The sequence below is a fragment of the Seriola aureovittata genome, chromosome 11 (assembly GCF_021018895.1).
Source record: "Seriola aureovittata isolate HTS-2021-v1 ecotype China chromosome 11, ASM2101889v1, whole genome shotgun sequence".
Taxonomy (NCBI): Eukaryota; Metazoa; Chordata; class Actinopteri; order Carangiformes; family Carangidae; genus Seriola; species Seriola aureovittata.
In genome coordinates, this window is record NC_079374.1 from 23,987,364 (window position 1) to 24,006,477 (window position 19,114).

The following is a 19,114-nucleotide window of genomic DNA, read 5'->3' on the forward strand; positions in this document are numbered from 1 at the left end:
AAACAGATTAAAAGGATTATCCCCCTGTCATCCACCCTCTCTGCCCCCAAATAGACCATCTAATTCTCCCCATCTTGTCATCTAGACCCCCTGTGGAGAACAAATTACCATTTTCCAGAGTCACAACTCTATTCCATGGTGTAAGGAAGATGAAAAGATTGTAATCCTCCTCTCAGGAAGCATTACACTGGACTTCCAGTGGTGTTGTTACATTTTCCCATGAACTAAAGGTTGTACTTTTTTTCGCTTGTAAAAGTACACTCAGTGAATCCTGAAGACAGAGAGAACACACTGTTCGACGAAAGACGAATTCAAGCATAGACTGTGGATAACAGCAGCAATATTTCATGTCATTTAAAGTCCTGTTTAAAATCTCTTGCACAAAAATATGGATGATTCCCTCTGCGTATTTGACCTACACAACAAACAATAAGCAATATGTGTAAGTAAATAAAGAATCTACAACCAGCTTCCAACAAACACTAGTAAGACAAATTGATCCAACATCTAAGAGTTAAACACAGAAGAAACGCAACATGTTATTTACCTTTAAGTGAAGGCAGAGATTAGATAAACACATCCTGAGAACAGTGCAAATGTAAACTCATTTGGACAAATGTCAGTGGATTTATGGCAGACTGCCTTTTGGCTTTGTTTTGACTGAAAAGGAAACACTGGCATCAAGTGGCCAGAAATATTATTACAGCCTACACACAGTCTAAACCACTTCTGCTACTACCACAATCACCAAACACTTTAGTAGTGCACTCTTTGAACAATGTAATGACAAACCAAATAATAAAAACATGAATTCTGTTCTATTCTACTTTTTCCCCATGAAGACATTTAGCCTTTTATACATGCGATACCAACAGGTGATCATGCAAATCCAAAACAACAGGGAAAAGGCCAGTGGTAATTATTGCACTCAAGACAAGGCTGTAGGATACAAGCACCCCTTTAATCACTCAATTCAAAACTGTTGGCATCTAACTGGTTTGATACAGATTGTAAAGGAATTTTCCAGAGATGAATGCATGGATGATCTGTACAGAGGGCACAGATGTTACGTGAGATCCTTAGATTTGATGCCTTAACCATCCATAATAAGAATCTCCCTCTCATAGACGAGTTACATCGGTGTGTCCTGCTAATTCATTGCACAAGTGGTTCTAGGGATGGTAATTTTGGTCGGTTTATTGCTTTGGTCCCAAAATAAAATATCCAACAATCGGATAGTATTTCCATGACATGTTGTAGAGACAGTTATAGGCCACAGAAAATGAGACTGACTTTGCTGATATCTTGACTTTTCCTTTAGCACTTGGGGTTGAAGTCTTTGTTTTTTTATTTTTCTATTAAACCTATTCTATTGCTTTTTCAGTATTCAAACATACTGTATTTTAAACACACACCAGATTGGATTGTCACGAAGTTTCATACAAATAAGTACAAACAAAATTTTCATCAAGTGCTATTTGGCAGAAGTAAACACACTAAACTAAGATGGCAAATATAGTAAACATTACTTGATTAAGATTAGCATTTTAGCATTGTCAGTGTGCTGGTGTCCATTAGTGGAGCCTGATAGAGCCACTAGTGTTCTGATACCATTTCCATGTATGATGCCATCTTAGCTCATGCACAGTTGTCTTGTATAGCTAAGGTGCCCTTGGTGTTTTCTGATAAGTTTGGTTCAGCTAATGAGTTTAGTATCTTTTCCACCTTTCAGTCCAGTTCAGTTTCGGAAATTTGATGTTTGTTAGTTGCTTTGCAAATCTTACCATCAGTTGTGAAATGTCATTTTCACAAGGAAAACATTTGGGTTCTCACTCTTTAAGTGATAAATAGGCTACCCCTTGGTTTGCATCTATTCATTGCATGAGATACATTCATTTCCCAAGGCACAGGTCACATACTCATTCACTCTCTTTTTTCATCTAGTGGATATTTTAAGGGCTTCTTAAAGCATCTCTGTTTCTAAATATCCCCAAGCTTTTATTTCCTTTAGTTCCATAAGTTTGTAGCTTAAATCAAGGGAAAAATCAATCTCATGACATCATTGAAATAAAATGAATGACAATGTTCAGAGAAATGTTTATAGTGTCACATTCCTGCAGCCTGCTCGTTTTAAATGTCTGCATTTTTTCATCACTTTATTAAGCTGGTAAGGGTACAGAAAATTGCTCTCCATAAAATTTTATTATAACAATTTCAAACTTTTATAGACTAAAGCAATGATGTCACAAGATTGCACTACCAATGATCTCCATAGTTGAAGCCAGGCTTGGCTATGTAATTGAATAGAAAAGCCATTTGTTGCTGCTATTTTATTGTAAATCCTGAGCTATGACTGCAACTGAGAAGTGTCCCATCCCCCAAATCAAGATGCCCAAGGCCATAGTTACTTCTCCAGCCATGTAAATGAAGTGAAAGTTCTCAAAAGGAAGCTGGAGTGTTTCCATATAGGATTAGGATTATGATCATGATCTTTTTTTTTTTGACTTCTTGGCCATACTATAATATGACGTTTTTCAGCATTTTTATGCCTTACTATACTATGCAGCTTCATGCCTTGCCATACTATGACGTTTTTATAACCTTTAATGCCTTAATATATGATGATGTTTTTTTTTTTTTTTGCCATACTATACTATGGCGTTTCTTTGGCTTTTCCATGCCACACCATACTTTGTCGTTTTACTGTATAACGACATTTTTGTGTCCTGCATTACCAAATGTCATTAATGGGGTAACTTTGGTACAATGGTTAGGACTGTCATCTTTCATGCAGAGGGTCATGGTTTCAACTCCCACAAGGTCCTCCACCTGCATATTCCTTTATTAACATTTTTTAACCATACTATAATATGACGTTTTTCAGCATTTTTATGCCTTACTACACTAGGTAGTGGCATGCCTTGCCATACTATGACGTTTGTATGACCTTTTATGCCTTAATACATGATCTTGTTTTTTTTTTTTTTTTTTTTGCCATACTATAGAATGATGTTTTTGGGCATTTTTATGCCTTACTATACTATGCAGCTTCATGCCTTGCCATACTATGACGTTTTTATGACCTTTTAGGAATTAATTTATTGTGATGTTTTTTTGAACTTTTTGCCATACTATACTATGGCTTTTTTGCATTTTTATGCCATACTATAAAATTATGTTTTTAGGCATTTTTATGCCTTACTATACTATGCAGCTTCATGCCTTGCCATACAATGATGTTTTTATGACCTTTAATGCCTTAATATATGATGATGTTTTTTTTTTTTTTTGCCATACTATACTATGGCGTTTTTTGCATTTGTATGCCATACTATAGAATGATGTTTTTGGGCATTTTTATGCCTTACTATACTATGCAGCTTCATGCCTTGCCATACTATGACGTTTGTATGACCTTTTATGCCTTAATACATGATCTTGTTTTTTTTATTTTTTTTTATGCCATACTATAGAATGATGTTTTTGGGCATTTTTATGCCTTACTATCCTATGCAGCTTCATGCCTTGCCATACAATGATGTTTTTATGACCTTTAATGCCTTAATATATGATGATGTTTTTTTTTTTTTTGCCATACTATACTATGGCGTTTTTTGCATTTTTATGCCATACTATAGAATGATGTTTTTGGGCATTTTTATGCCTTACTATACTATGCAGCTTCATGCCTTGCCATACAATGATGTTTTTATGACCTTTAATGCCTTAATATATGATGATGTTTTTTTTTTTTTTTTGCCATACTATACTATGGCGTATTTTGCAGTTTTATGTCAAACTAAAAAATGATGTTTTTTGGCATTATTATGCCTTACTATACTATGCAGCTTCATGCCTTGCCATACTATGACATTTTTATGACCTTTTAGGAAATAATTTATTGTGATGTTTTTTGAACTTTTTGCCATACTATACTATGGCTTTTTTGCATTTTTATGCCATACTATAAAATGATGTTTTTAGGCATTTTTATGCCTTACTATACTATGCAGCTTCATGCCTTGCCATACAATGATGTTTTTATGACCTTTAATGCCTTAATATATGATGATGTTTTTTTTTTTTTTTTGCCATACTATACTATGGCGTATTTTGCAGTTTTATGTCAAACTAAAAAATGATGTTTTTTGGCATTATTATGCCTTGCTATGCTATGCAGCTTCATGCCTTGCCATACTATGATGTTTTTATGACCTTTAATGCCTTAATATATGATGATGTTTTTTTTTTTTTTTGCCATACTATACTATGGCGTTTCTTTGGCTTTTCCATGCCACACCATACTTTGTCGTTTTACTGTATAACGACATTTTTGTGTCCTGCATTACCAAATGTCAGTAATGGGGTAACTTTGGTACAATGGTTAGGACTGTCATCTTTCATGCAGAGGGTCATGGTTTCAACTCCCACAAGGTCCTCCACCTGCATATTCCTTTATTAACATTTTTTAACCATACTATAATATGACGTTTTTCAGCATTTTTATGCCTTACTACACTAGGTAGTGGCATGCCTTGCCATACTATGACGTTTGTATGACCTTTTATGCCTTAATACATGATCTTGTTTTTTTTATTTTTTTTTATGCCATACTATAGAATGATGTTTTTGGGCATTTTTATGCCTTACTATACTATGCAGCTTCATGCCTTGCCATACTATGACGTTTTTATGACCTTTTAGGAATTAATTTATTGTGATGTTTTTTTGAACTTTTTGCCATACTATACTATGGCTTTTTTGCATTTTTATGCCATACTATAAAATGATGTTTTTAGGCATTTTTATGCCTTACTATACTATGCAGCTTCATGCCTTGCCATACAATGATGTTTTTATGACCTTTAATGCCTTAATATATGATGATGTTTTTTTTTTTTTTTGCCATACTATACTATGGCGTATTTTGCATTTTTTATGTCAAACTAAAAAATTATGTTTTTTGGCATTATTATGCCTTGCTATACTATGCAGCTTCATGCCTTGCCATACAATGATGTTTTTATGACCTTTAATGCCTTAATATATGATGATGTTTTTTTTTTTTTTTGCCATACTATACTATGGCGTTTCTTTGGCTTTTCCATGCCACACCATACTTTGTCGTTTTACTGTATAACGACATTTTTGTGTCCTGCATTACCAAATGTCAGTAATGGGGTAACTTTGGGACAATGGTTAGGACTGTCATCTTTCATGCAGAGGGTCATGGTTTCAACTCCCACAAGGTCCTCCACCTGCATATTCCTTTATTAACATTTTTTAACCATACTATAATATGACGTTTTTCAACATTTTTATGCCTTACTACACTAGGTAGTGGCATGCCTTGCCATACTATGACGTTTGTATGACCTTTTATGCCTTAATACATGATCTTATTTTTTTTATTTTTTTTTATGCCATACTATAGAATGATGTTTTTGGGCATTTTTATGCCTTACTATCCTATGCAGCTTCATGCCTTGCCATACAATGATGTTTTTATGACCTTTAATGCCTTAATATATGATGATGTTTTTTTTTTTTTTTTGCCATACTATACTATGGCGTTTTTTGCATTTTTATGCCATACTATAGAATGATGTTTTTGGGCATTTTTATGCCTTACTATACTATGCAGCTTCATGCCTTGCCATACTATGACGTTTTTATGACCTTTTAGGAATTAATTTATTGTGATGTTTTTTTTAACTTTTTGCCATACTATACTATGGCTTTTTTGCATTTTTATGCCATACTATAAAATGATGTTTTTAGGCATTTTTATGCCTTACTATACTATGCAGCTTCATGCCTTGCCATACAATGATGTTTTTATGACCTTTAATGCCTTAATATATGATGATGTTTTTTTTTTTTTTTGCCATACTATACTATGGCGTATTTTGCATTTTTTATGTCAAACTAAAAAATTATGTTTTTTGGCATTATTATGCCTTGCTATACTATGCAGCTTCATGCCTTGCCATACAATGATGTTTTTATGACCTTTAATGCCTTAATATATGATGATGTTTTTTTTTTTTTTTTGCCATACTATACTATGGCGTTTTTTGCATTTGTATGCCATACTATAGAATGATGTTTTTGGGCATTTTTATGCCTTACTATACTATGCAGCTTCATGCCTTGCCATACTATGACGTTTGTATGACCTTTTATGCCTTAATACATGATCTTGTTTTTTTTATTTTTTTTTATGCCATACTATAGAATGATGTTTTTGGGCATTTTTATGCCTTACTATACTATGCAGCTTCATGCCTTGCCATACAATGATGTTTTTATGACCTTTAATGCCTTAATATATGATGATGTTTTTTTTTTTTTTTGCCATACTATACTATGGCGTTTTTTGCATTTTTATGCCATACTATAGAATGATGTTTTTGGGCATTTTTATGCCTTACTATACTATGCAGCTTCATGCCTTGCCATACTATGACGTTTTTATGACCTTTTAGGAATTAATTTATTGTGATGTTTTTTTGAACTTTTTGCCATACTATACTATGGCTTTTTTGCATTTTTATGCCATACTATAAAATGATGTTTTTAGGCATTTTTATGCCTTACTATACTATGCAGCTTCATGCCTTGCCATACAATGATGTTTTTATGACCTTTAATGCCTTAATATATGATGATTTTTTTTTTTTTTTTGCCATACTATACTATGGCGTATTTTGCATTTTTTATGTCAAACTAAAAAATTATGTTTTTTGGCATTATTATGCCTTGCTATACTATGCAGCTTCATGCCTTGCCATACAATGATGTTTTTATGACCTTTAATGCCTTAATATATGATGATGTTTTTTTTTTTTTTTGCCATACTATACTATGGCGTTTCTTTGGCTTTTCCATGCCACACCATACTTTGTCGTTTTACTGTATAACGACATTTTTGTGTCCTGCATTACCAAATGTCAGTAATGGGGTAACTTTGGGACAATGGTTAGGACTGTCATCTTTCATGCAGAGGGTCATGGTTTCAACTCCCACAAGGTCCTCCACCTGCATATTCCTTTATTAACATTTTTTAACCATACTATAATATGACGTTTTTCAACATTTTTATGCCTTACTACACTAGGTAGTGGCATGCCTTGCCATACTATGACGTTTGTATGACCTTTTATGCCTTAATACATGATCTTATTTTTTTTATTTTTTTTTATGCCATACTATAGAATGATGTTTTTGGGCATTTTTATGCCTTACTATCCTATGCAGCTTCATGCCTTGCCATACAATGATGTTTTTATGACCTTTAATGCCTTAATATATGATGATGTTTTTTTTTTTTTTTTGCCATACTATACTATGGCGTTTTTTGCATTTTTATGCCATACTATAGAATGATGTTTTTGGGCATTTTTATGCCTTACTATACTATGCAGCTTCATGCCTTGCCATACTATGACGTTTTTATGACCTTTTAGGAATTAATTTATTGTGATGTTTTTTTTAACTTTTTGCCATACTATACTATGGCTTTTTTGCATTTTTATGCCATACTATAAAATGATGTTTTTAGGCATTTTTATGCCTTACTATACTATGCAGCTTCATGCCTTGCCATACAATGATGTTTTTATGACCTTTAATGCCTTAATATATGATGATGTTTTTTTTTTTTTTTGCCATACTATACTATGGCGTATTTTGCATTTTTTATGTCAAACTAAAAAATTATGTTTTTTGGCATTATTATGCCTTGCTATACTATGCAGCTTCATGCCTTGCCATACAATGATGTTTTTATGACCTTTAATGCCTTAATATATGATGATGTTTTTTTTTTTTTTTGCCATACTATACTATGGCGTTTCTTTGGCTTTTCCATGCCACACCATACTTTGTCGTTTTACTGTATAACGACATTTTTGTGTCCTGCATTACCAAATGTCAGTAATGGGGTAACTTTGGGACAATGGTTAGGACTGTCATCTTTCATGCAGAGGGTCATGGTTTCAACTCCCACAAGGTCCTCCACCTGCATATTCCTTTATTAACATTTTTTAACCATACTATAATATGACGTTTTTCAACATTTTTATGCCTTACTACACTAGGTAGTGGCATGCCTTGCCATACTATGACGTTTGTATGACCTTTTATGCCTTAATACATGATCTTATTTTTTTTATTTTTTTTTATGCCATACTATAGAATGATGTTTTTGGGCATTTTTATGCCTTACTATCCTATGCAGCTTCATGCCTTGCCATACAATGATGTTTTTATGACCTTTTAGGAATTAATTTATTGTGATGTTTTTCTGAATTTTTTGCCATACTATACTATGGCGTTTTTTGCATTTTTATGCCATACTATAAAATGATGTTATTAGGCATTTTTATGCCTTACTATACTATGCAGCTTCATGCCTTGCCATACAATGATGTTTTTATGACCTTTAATGCCTTAATATATGATGATGTTTTGTTTTTTTTTTTTGCCATACTATACTATGGCGTTTTTTGCATTTTTATGCCATACTATAGAATGATGTTTTTGGGCATTTTTATGCCTTACTATACTATGCAGCTTCATGCCTTGCCATACTATGACGTTTTTATGACCTTTTAGGAATTAATTTATTGTGATGTTTTTTTGAACTTTTTGCCATACTATACTATGGCGTTTCTTTGGCATTTCCATGCCACACCATACTTTGTCGTTTTACTGTATAACAACATTTTTGTGTCCTGCATTACCAAATGTCAGTAATTGGGTAACTTTGGTACAATGGTTAGGACTGTCATCTTTCATTCAGAGGGTCATAGGTTCAACTCCCACAAGGTCCTCCACCTGCATATTCCTTTATTAACATTTTTTAACCATACTATAATATGACGTTTTTCAGCATTTCTATGCCTTACTATACTATGTAGTTGCATGCCTTGCCATACTATGACGTTTGTATGACCTTTTATGCCTTAATACATGATCTTTTTTTTTTGACTTCTTGGCCATACTATACTATGGCGTTTTTTTGCATTTTTATGTCAAACTAAAAAATTATGTTTTTTTTGCATTTTCATGCCTTACTATACTATGCAGCTTCATGCCTTGCCATACAATGACGTTTTTATGACCTTTAATGCCTTAATATATGATGATGTTTTTTTTAATTTTTTGCCATACTATACTATGGCGTTTCTTGACAATTTTCCTATTAGGATAGGATTTTTACACATAGATATCTTAAGGGTAACCAAAGCTATTAAAAAGTAAAATAGGAATTTTTCTTTCTCATTGCCTTAAAATGCATTTCTACATTTCAGTCCCTAAATAGCACATTTGTGTAAAGAAGAAGTAATGACCGACACACAACAAGGTTGGTTTAATCAACACTGCGCTTTAGTGAATCTCTCCAAACCAAATGAAAAAATGATTTGTCACTATCACAAAGCAGAATATTTCAGGTGCTTAAACAAATAACACCACAACTCTGCTGCTGCCAACTGCAGAACAACAAAGAACTCAATGGCTAAAATTCATTTTCACAACGGTTCCCTCTACTGTTCCAAACATTTCACTAAGCTCTGCACTTTAATGAGGACTGCTTAAAAAATTTCTGAGGGATGGAGCAGTTCCCACTTTATGTAACCCAACGGGAGACTGGGACTCGAAATCTGCATGGAATCTTGTGGATTTGTGATGTTTAACCAGGTCACCAGCGACCTGATCTCCTTAGTGCAAAATAGTGCAGCAACACCCAAAGATGTTTTATGCTTATATGTTTGTCAATATACCTTCTTAGCTCAGATGAAGAATTCATAATTTAACCATTTGCTTCTTGTGAATAGAGTACAGCGTAAGATCTACAGTATAATAAAAATAACACTGAAGCATGTAAATCTATTTTAGTAAACTCCAAGAATAAAATGATGAACCCTAAAAATGGCCAAAATATTAAATAACTTGTAAACTTTACTTTATTGCATCTCCAAGTGACACTAACCTTGGTAGCATAGTGGGTCAGTGGTGGAGGCCTTTTCTCTAAGCCATAATTTAGTGTTAAAACAAGAAAACAAGTATACCAGTTTTCATTCATTATACAGTCCTCGCAAACCTGATGTGAATGATAAATTAAGATTACTCCACTACCACGCCTTAAAGTTCCTCTCCAGACATGTTTTACACTAGGTAAAAATACTGTCAAAATAATACATCTTTTATATGTTTATGTTGTTTGTTAGCTTGTAACTGGCAGTGGCTGACACAGGGTTAATGGTTGTGCTAATGCTAACGCTCTCTTTCTGTACTGACAAAGTTTCAGGTTTATTTAGCCCCGCCCCCTGTCCCCACAAGTTGACAGGATTGGTTCCTTAGGTTTGTGATGTATGAAACCCTGGCTGTCTGAATCTGTGTTTATGAGACTGTCATTGGTTCACTGCAGTTCAAGGGGGAAATATTCAGTCATAGAGTTGACTGTTTATTTCACACGTCTGTATTATATAAAAAAATATCATATGGATGTTAACAAGATTAAACACTTGAGTTTCATAAGAGGAGATCTATAACAGATCATTTAGTAGAAATGTATATCAAAAATTGAACCAACTGATGATCAGGGGGGTTTTAACCCTCTAAGGCCCACTGCACAAAGCACACACATTATTGCAAACTAACCTCAAACCTATAATTTCCCACAGTTAAAGTAACAACAAGGCCAAACTGCATGTTTGACACAAATAAGAACAGACATCAGCATACATTTTGATTTGTACTGCTTTTTAATGTGTTTTTTTTTCCATCAGAAATAGTAAAAGCCATACAATGTAGCAAACCAAAAAAAAATGACAAAGCTCTATACAGGCATAGTAGCTCATTCACACACATTCTACAGTCCAGACTGATCTGTCAAAGTGGGCAGATGCCACTGGAGTTTCCATCTTGGCAAACAAATGGCTAACATTCAGTTTGAAGACAAGGAAGTCCTCTTCTCTTAACAGGCAAAAATATAGAATCTTCTTTCTCATTATCTGAGTCAAGATACAGTCGTCACGTGAAAATCAAAACCTGATGTTGATGAACTACCTATGGGCATCTTTCTGAGACTGGTTGAGTAAGACTTGAGGATACTGTGTACAGATTACAGTCAGCAGCGCTAAGGTAACAAGCTGACTTGAGCGTGCAGGCTCTTGCTAATAAATAATGGAACATTCTAGTCAGATATAAAAGCCCTGTAAGTGCTGTATTTTTTTTTTTTTTTGAAGAAGCACATTTGAGTTAATGTATGCCCCCAAACTAACCCTTATCTAAGTATTTTACATCATGCTGCCAACTGATCCTTGTGTGTCGGGCATAAAGAAAGGAGATTGAATGGGACTTTAAAATAAAGTAAAAACTAATTTGCTAAGAAAATCAGCACAGGAATCAGGATTAAAATTATTGAAAAATTAATATTTTAGTTCATTTTCTCAGTGATCGAATTTAACTCAAACATTTAACCTTTGACCTGCCGTAATCACAGCTAAAACACTGTATTAGAATAAAAGTGGTTCTGTTGTAATGATAGTTCTCCACCACATGAGGGCAGCAGCTGCTGACTGAACTTTATCATTCTCCATGTACAAGGATCAGTCCCATGCTGTAGAGATTGAGGAACCAGCAAGTCTCCCTCCACACATGCAATGATGACATGAAATGGGTCTGTCAATGTCCATATCTTATCTTTTTGCAGAAACACACTGATAATACTTAAAACATTTAAGTGCTAAACTTGGGCAATGTATTTTCTAGGCAGGTTTAAGTTAATAAAACAATTTTGTTGGCATCACTTTAGGATAACTCCAATTTGGACTTCAGTAACAACAATCTTTCACACAAAATAAAAAAAAAGGAAACAGAAAAAAAACAAAAACAACAACAACAAAACAACAACAAAAAGCCTCCCCAAGAAAACAAGAATGTTAACAAAAAGAAGTAATGCTGTGAAAAAAAACATTCAAAAACAACAGTGATACACTTTTAAATGCACACACTTTACACCTTATATATGTCAATGCTCTTGACTTTAGCCAAAATAAAAAGCAATTTTTTCTTCTCGTTTTCAGTAATCTTGATGTATACCTTATAATACATGTATACAAGATAACATAGAGCAACAAAGCAAAAAAATAAATATCTTAAGTCACTGTTTGGAAGTTTTTTTTCATATATATCTATATATGTATATTTATATGTATAGCTTACTTTTGGGTAGGGTGTGAGAGTTAACAGTTTTGGCCGGCTGACGGAAAACTTTCAACGCAGAAAAACTGAAGAGCGGTGTTGCAGGACGACACTTTTCTCTAAAGGTCGTCCTCCCAAAACAACTGTGGGCCCTTCAGTCATGAGCGGAATAGCGTGGCTACGTGCTGCGCAGACTGAACAGAGGATGGCGGTAGACAGGAAGCTTGTCTGTTCCAAAACAATCAAGAGACTTGACTGTTGATGATCCAATAGCGTTCTTACAGATGCTCACGTGGATACAGTAATAGGTTCAGCCGATTTTGTCAGACTCTAGCTGCACGTCAGAGGAATAACATCAGTTGCATCTTCAGCTACACTACTACATCAAACAGGGAAGGACCTGTGGAATTTTGGAGAAGAACCTTATTTCAGAGTTTGGCTATTTGCATATTTAAGACGGCCTGTATGAGTTTTATGTTCTTCTTTTTCTTAAAAAGCTCTGCATTACAAAAAAAGTCAGGCACCAATTGTCATCTAGAACAGTCCTACTCATAAAGCATAAATCTAGAATATTTACACAGACCTCCGCCGGCTGCAAAAATGTCCGAGAACGCAGTTTGCAAGACGGCGTCGGTGCTGAATTGACCTACAGTATCAGTACATACAGAAAGAAACAGTTCAGTATTTTTTTTTTTTTTTGATTAAGCAGCCATATTTGTTTTACAAAAGAATACTTCCGACCCTCTGACAATGGCACACTATACACGCCCTGACTACTTTTTTAAAATCTTTGGTTGACCAGTCAAAAGCCTGATAGATATACAATCCACCTTTACATCACACAACTTGACTTCTTCTTTAAAAAAATAAAAATGAAACAATTGCTAAAAAAAATAACATTTGCACACACAATGTCATTCTCTCGTCCTGTTCATGAGTTACCCTGCCAGGGAGATTATCATCACCTCCCGTCCCACCGTCACACACAGCCACTCCCCATCCTGCACTTCCTCTGGTCCATTCTGGTTCCGTCCAAGAAGAAAAGCACATGCATGCAAGCCGCATACACACAAACACATCACACACACTCTCTGTCTTGTTCTTTTTTCATTCGCTTACACACACACAAACACACACACACACACACACACACACGCACACACACACACATACACACAGATTTGCCTAAATGTAAAAGAGCAGGAAAAATAAGGTGGCGCATCAAAACAAATGCTTAATTGTCCAAAACAGAAAGTGTCTGTGGTTAAAAGGAAAGAAAATAACCAAAGGCATTTAAAAAAATAAAGCGCCAGGGTTTGCAGACAGCTTTCATTGTTTCTGCGAGGCGATCATCTTCGAGACGAAGTTGACGATGGCGCTGGCAGGCTGGTCAGGGTCCATCTCAGCGAAGAGGTGGCTGACGTTGTCGGTTGTGCTTCCCTGCTTACGTGCCACAAACCCAAACAGCCTGGAATGACAAAAGTTAGAGATGTATTCACTAGAGCTACCACGTTTCATCAAAAACCAAATATTGGTAGACCCCTGAACTGTGTCTGAATTTGGTGAAAAAAATTCTTAAAGTTTTGAGACTGGATTACTCATATTTTTGCCCCCTGCTGTTATCTAGAATCATCAGAATCAACAGGAGTATGACATTACATCGAAGGTTTACTTACTTGGCTGTGCCTCCCTCAGGCTTGTTCCACCTGAAAAGATTTGATAAAAATGTTAATTTTACCATTCTAAGAAAGCAAAATGAATTGGATAGGATACCAAGGATACGTCTCTCTTGGAAGTCAGGTTAAACAAACTTCTAATTTGACTTTATTTCATGTTTGCGTACTCACTTTCTGTCCTGAGGGTCAGTATCGCAGAACGTGACAGTGTTGGTAGGGTAGTGGCGTCGGAAGAAAATCCTATAACAGACAAAATCAACAGAGAGACATGAGTGATAAAACACAGTGACAACAAGCATTGTGTGGAGCAGCAGATGATTCATTGTGCAGTACATCCAAATTAGTTTAATATGGAGGAAGCATACTTCATCGTTTGATGCTAATCGTAAGCATGCTTATGGTTAGAGTGTGACCAATACAACAGGACAATGGTTAGCTGATCACAGCCATTGATTACATAAGACCAGCTGGTCAAAACGAACATGTAACTTACTTCAAGACGCAGACTGTCTTGGGTAAAAAAACATTTGTTCAATTGAAGTTAGTTTGATAATCATCAAACTAAACTGGATAAAGTACGGTGGCCCTGAGAGTTCAGTGAACTGCAGCTTAAGAAAGCGCATGCATATAGGCAAAACACAAACAACTTGAGAAACATCTATTTGACAACATGTGTCCTGCAAATCTGCAAATATTGGCAACTCAACCAAATACACAAATGTGCTGCAAGTAGCAGAGACAAAGTGTTTCCAGGGGACACTAAAAAGGACACTAAACACGTGTTCCCAAACTGACGATGTTCTCTCAGTTAGCTTGTTTTGCCTATTTGCATTTGTTTTCTTAAGTTGCAGTGCATTGAGCTCTGTGAATAAGCTGTTTATTATATTTCCTAATTTGTAATAATTTCCTCTGGTATTAGGAGAGGTTGCTCTTGAGGTGGGAAACCCTGCACTACTGGCTTTCAGAGGGCGACACCGGTATCGACATCTGGGGTTTCAAAGAAAATTGTAATGTGACATGTCAGCCAATATTTTTATCTACTGTTTGTATTTAAATATTCCCCTTATAAGCTGGCAGTAGCAAAGAGATGACAGGAAATAAGGGAGCAGGGGTTGCAACAAGTGTGCATGGCTGGATTTGAAGTGACACCTAAAATGTAAAATGTTTTTAAACTTTGTTTAAAATGTATTTTATCTATTCTGGTACGCTGCAAAAAACAGTTTTGAGCCTTTGATTGAAATACTGCAGTAAATAATAAGGACCTGATCCTTTAATCCTCAGTTATTATTGCTTCTGTGTGTAGTGACACATGCTGACACTCGCCCTTCAAAAACAAATTTATGTCTCCAGACGTGTTCAGTCATCAGAAAATGTCTCTTCAAATACGTCTGCAGCCAAATCTCCAGATGTCATGCAATGTTTACGCTTCCATACACTTCAGTGTGTCAAACAGTGTGTGTGCAGCATCCAGACTTACTTCCTCTGGTTGTCTGTCAGCGTGATGCCTTGTGAAGACACCTTGAAGTGCACAATGGTGGCAGTAGGTGGAGAAGTGGCAGCCAGTGTCTCAGATATGGCCTTGGCAACAGCCTGAGGGCCTGTCAGCGACTCCATCTCCACTGAGTTGATGTAGAGAACATTGCATGCTGGGAAGAGAACAGATGTCCCGGTCAGATTAAATAAATATGTCAAGATTGGAAAGGCAGAAGTTTTAGGAAACGGACAATGGAGCAGTAATTCTGTAAAGACAAAAACAAACTGTATTGATTCCAAATTGAATCCTGTAAAATGTTATTAATGACTATTTAGGGAAACACGATTGCCAATGACCTGTTCATGCAAAAATGTCTTCTCATTAGAGAGCATGCTTTCTGGAAGCTCCATCCAAATCATTCCACATAAAGCATTCTGCCTGTTATAGACGGGAAGCTGGGCGCTAATGTTAAAAGACACTTCTGAGGGAACTCTGTTAAACAGGGCCGTTAACATCTGTCTTCATTTGTGCAGGTAACAACATACACAAGCAGACAATAGACACAGAATGCACATTCCAGATGTAGGTTTCCAAATAAAAGTGCACAGGGTTTACCATGGGAATCAGCAGGGGCACTCTGCACTGGGATGACAAGGATGTCATGTTGTCAGAATAAGTGAATGGGATGGTTCATCGTTGAATTTGAATGTCACGAGCAGAGTGGTATAAAATGAGAGGACTGCGCTTTTAACAGTGACAGTGAGTTGATGTTTTACCTGCTCCTTGTTTCAGCCGCTCAGTCAGTGGATTTGTCGTTGCGACCTCTGGTGCTTCCTCAGTGAGATCTGCACAAAACAGGAGAGAGGGGACGTTCGCAGTTTTGACATAAAGCTCTAATTGTAGCTTTAATCTAGTTGCACTGCAGCCTCCTGTGAGCCTGCAGGGGTACAACATGTGACAGTGTAGTTTCATCTCTTTTTCATTCACATGCCTCTTACTGTGTTAATTACAGGTTCCAGTCTCACCAGTGATATTATATACTGAACTACCTGAGATTAAAAAAAGCTTTTATAGTAATCTGTTTTAAATCTTACTTAGCAACAAAAATATTTACACAAGGAAATCCCTGGAACAAAATTCATTTAAAACATGGGGTAGCTGGGTAATAGTTATGTATTTAAGAGTTAAGAACTTGAAAACCTGAAATCTGTTTTGCTATAACTCCTTTACACGAGACCTACGTCATACTTCACTGTTTGCACATTCACTCAAGATCAGACTCTTAGTTTTACTTTAGTTTTATTTTTAAGCTCAGTTTCTTTACACACTCAAACGTGTTCATGTAAATAAACAGACAATCATCAGCATTATTAGATCATGCTGAATGATTGTTGGTTCACTAATGCTATTGAGTTTTACTCATTTACTCATTAGGTGTTGAAATTTGGTATCGAATGACAGGACATTTTTCAATCCACAACTCTTGATCGTATCGAACAAATTCAGTCAGTCTGTAAAAGTATCAGTTTGATACCCAGCCCTAGTTTTAATAGAGCATTTATCTGTAGAAATGTATGATTACTCATAAACAATATAGGAAAAAAAAGCCTAAACTTTACAACAATCACATGTGGCTGCACGGACCTGTGGTAGGGATGAGGAGCTTGCAGGGCAGGGCCAGTGGTGTGATGGCATGTTGGTAGACCAAGGCAGACAGACAGCCTGCCAAACAGACACAAGACACCGAGTCAAAAACAAGGATTTATCCTTCAGCAGTTCATTCTCATCTTTGAACTCTAGAGCTCACACTGAGAGTGAACTCTGACAGTTAGACTCACAGCATTGCTTTAGACTGCTGCTTATTTCTTGTGTAATAAACATACATTCTGTTGACTGTAGTTTTCATTAGTTATTGATTTTATTGGTTGCTATGTATCACTACTGTTAGTTAATGTAGACATTAAAAATGTACATGCATTAATAGCAACAGCAAGTCAGTGTCAAATATCTTTGCCACGATAATTATAATAATCATTCTTTATCTACTTTAGTTAGAAAAGTTATAATGTTATCAGTTATTTAATACAACTAACACTCCCCATAATTCATTCTGTTGGGTTTGGGTAAATGTGGTTTGTTAGTTTTAGGGGGAGATTGAGGGATAAAAAAAAACTGTTAGTAATGTAGAACAAACACACTTCATCATCCCTTTGGTATCAGTAGTTGTAAAATGAAACAAAAACATGCAGCAGGAGGAAAGAGTTACGAGCTGAGGACAGAAGAGGAAGAAGAAACAAGGTGAAGCACGACAGATGTTTACAGAAGTCAGCTTGCCCCATTTTGGATTTGGCAGAAAAAGGATTGTACGGGTGCATGCATACAAAAACACACACACACACACACGTGATACAGCCAGTGTAATTAGTAGGGAGAACACGAGTTAGATCATTTCAGTCAATACTATAATTACAGTGGGATTAGACGTTACAGGACTTGCAAAGAGGTGCAGATCTGTGAAAGGTGCACAGTCAGGAGAGGAGAACTGACTGACTTTACGAAGCTGTCAGTAGAGCTTACATGTGAGTGTGTGTGTGTTAGAAAATAAAAAAACGAGGGGGTGCGCTCTCACTGACCAAAGTAAGGCTCATTGGGACAACCCTTCAGCTTCACTCCTTTCGGGCTGCTCTCGATCAGGAAGTGCCTCACCAGCTCGTTGGTGATGTCACCTGCACCAAAGGAGAGGGAGGGGGGGGGTGAGTAAGTCTACACACAGCTGATTAACCCGGAGACATCACCTCATACCTTTGGCATTAAGATATTAACTGTAATTCTGTCTCCACCCTGACCTGAGACCAAAACAAGGAGAAGCAAAATAAATACTTGTGGCATTTTTTACTGCTTTGAAATATCTAATCACGGTACCAAACATCCTGCCCCCTACCTTTCTTGCTCTGATGCACGGAGGGCGGGGGACACGCCACCTTCATGGCCAAACCGTAGGCCCCTCTGAACGAGTGACTGTCCCGAATAACAAAGGCTCCCGGCTCCCTCTCTCTCAGCAGGCCAATGGCTGCAACACAGGGACACTTCAGTTATTATTCTTTTATTTTTTAATTGGATCCACCACTTTAGTCCAGATTGAAATGTCTCAACAGCTATTAGATGGATTGCTTGTCCAGACATTAATGTTCCTCTTAGGTGATTCTCAGGACAAGACACCGCTACTGAATTAGCAATATGCTTTTTACACTGTGCCAAGCTAAATTTGGCTGATAGCATTTGGAGGTCAGAGAAAGTGAGCACATTAAAGGATCAGAGTGAGCCAGAGAAAAAGAAATCAAAGGTAAAGAACAAACAAGAATAAGGCGAAAGGAGTCCTGATCCTTTGTTTAAAAAATTGCTGTCAGTCTGTATTTCACTACAGCCTACAACATCTAACATCACACTTTGCCTCAGACGCTCCATTGTTCAAGGAGAGGAGCTTCACTCTCTCCTCCATTACTTCACTATTTAGTTCAATGCCTCGGCCTGTCCACATGTGGCAGTTTAAGGAAGGAAGATGGATGAGATGAGCAACACATGCAGATGTTCCCTAATTCTCTACATATGGTGCGGCTTTCCTTCTGGGAGTGCATGGGACTAAGTATAAACTGTGTGTGTGTGAATGTGTGTGTGTGTGTGTGTGTGTGTGTGTGTGTGTGTGTGTGTGTGTGTCTGATGTCATTGCAGTTGAGCATGTGCTTGTGTTTAA

The 19,114-nt window shown here is 36.2% G+C and overlaps 1 protein-coding gene across 12 annotated transcripts in view; it reads right to left on the reverse strand.

The window, feature by feature from the left end:
* Nucleotides 1-10,749: 10,749 nt before the first annotated feature.
* The window catches only part of tns1b (tensin 1b), a 169,781-nt gene continuing 161,416 nt past the window's right edge, over nt 10,750-19,114 (reverse strand). For 10 of the 12 annotated variants that reach the window (XM_056389770.1, XM_056389766.1, XM_056389765.1 and 7 more), the window contains 9 exons: nt 18,305-18,433; nt 17,997-18,089; nt 17,008-17,085; nt 16,140-16,208; nt 15,979-16,005; nt 15,367-15,535; nt 14,061-14,129; nt 13,890-13,919; nt 10,750-13,681 (listed from right to left, as the gene is read on the reverse strand). In XM_056389770.1, coding sequence (XP_056245745.1) covers nt 13,543-13,681; nt 13,890-13,919; nt 14,061-14,129; nt 15,367-15,535; nt 15,979-16,005; nt 16,140-16,208; nt 17,008-17,085; nt 17,997-18,089; nt 18,305-18,433 — 803 coding nt within the window. In that variant the 3' untranslated portion in view covers nt 10,750-13,542. The remainder of the gene's footprint in view (nt 13,682-13,889; nt 13,920-14,060; nt 14,130-15,366; nt 15,536-15,978; nt 16,006-16,139; nt 16,209-17,007; nt 17,086-17,996; nt 18,090-18,304; nt 18,434-19,114) is intronic. The other 2 variants (XM_056389777.1, XM_056389768.1) reach the window with 1 other exon arrangement.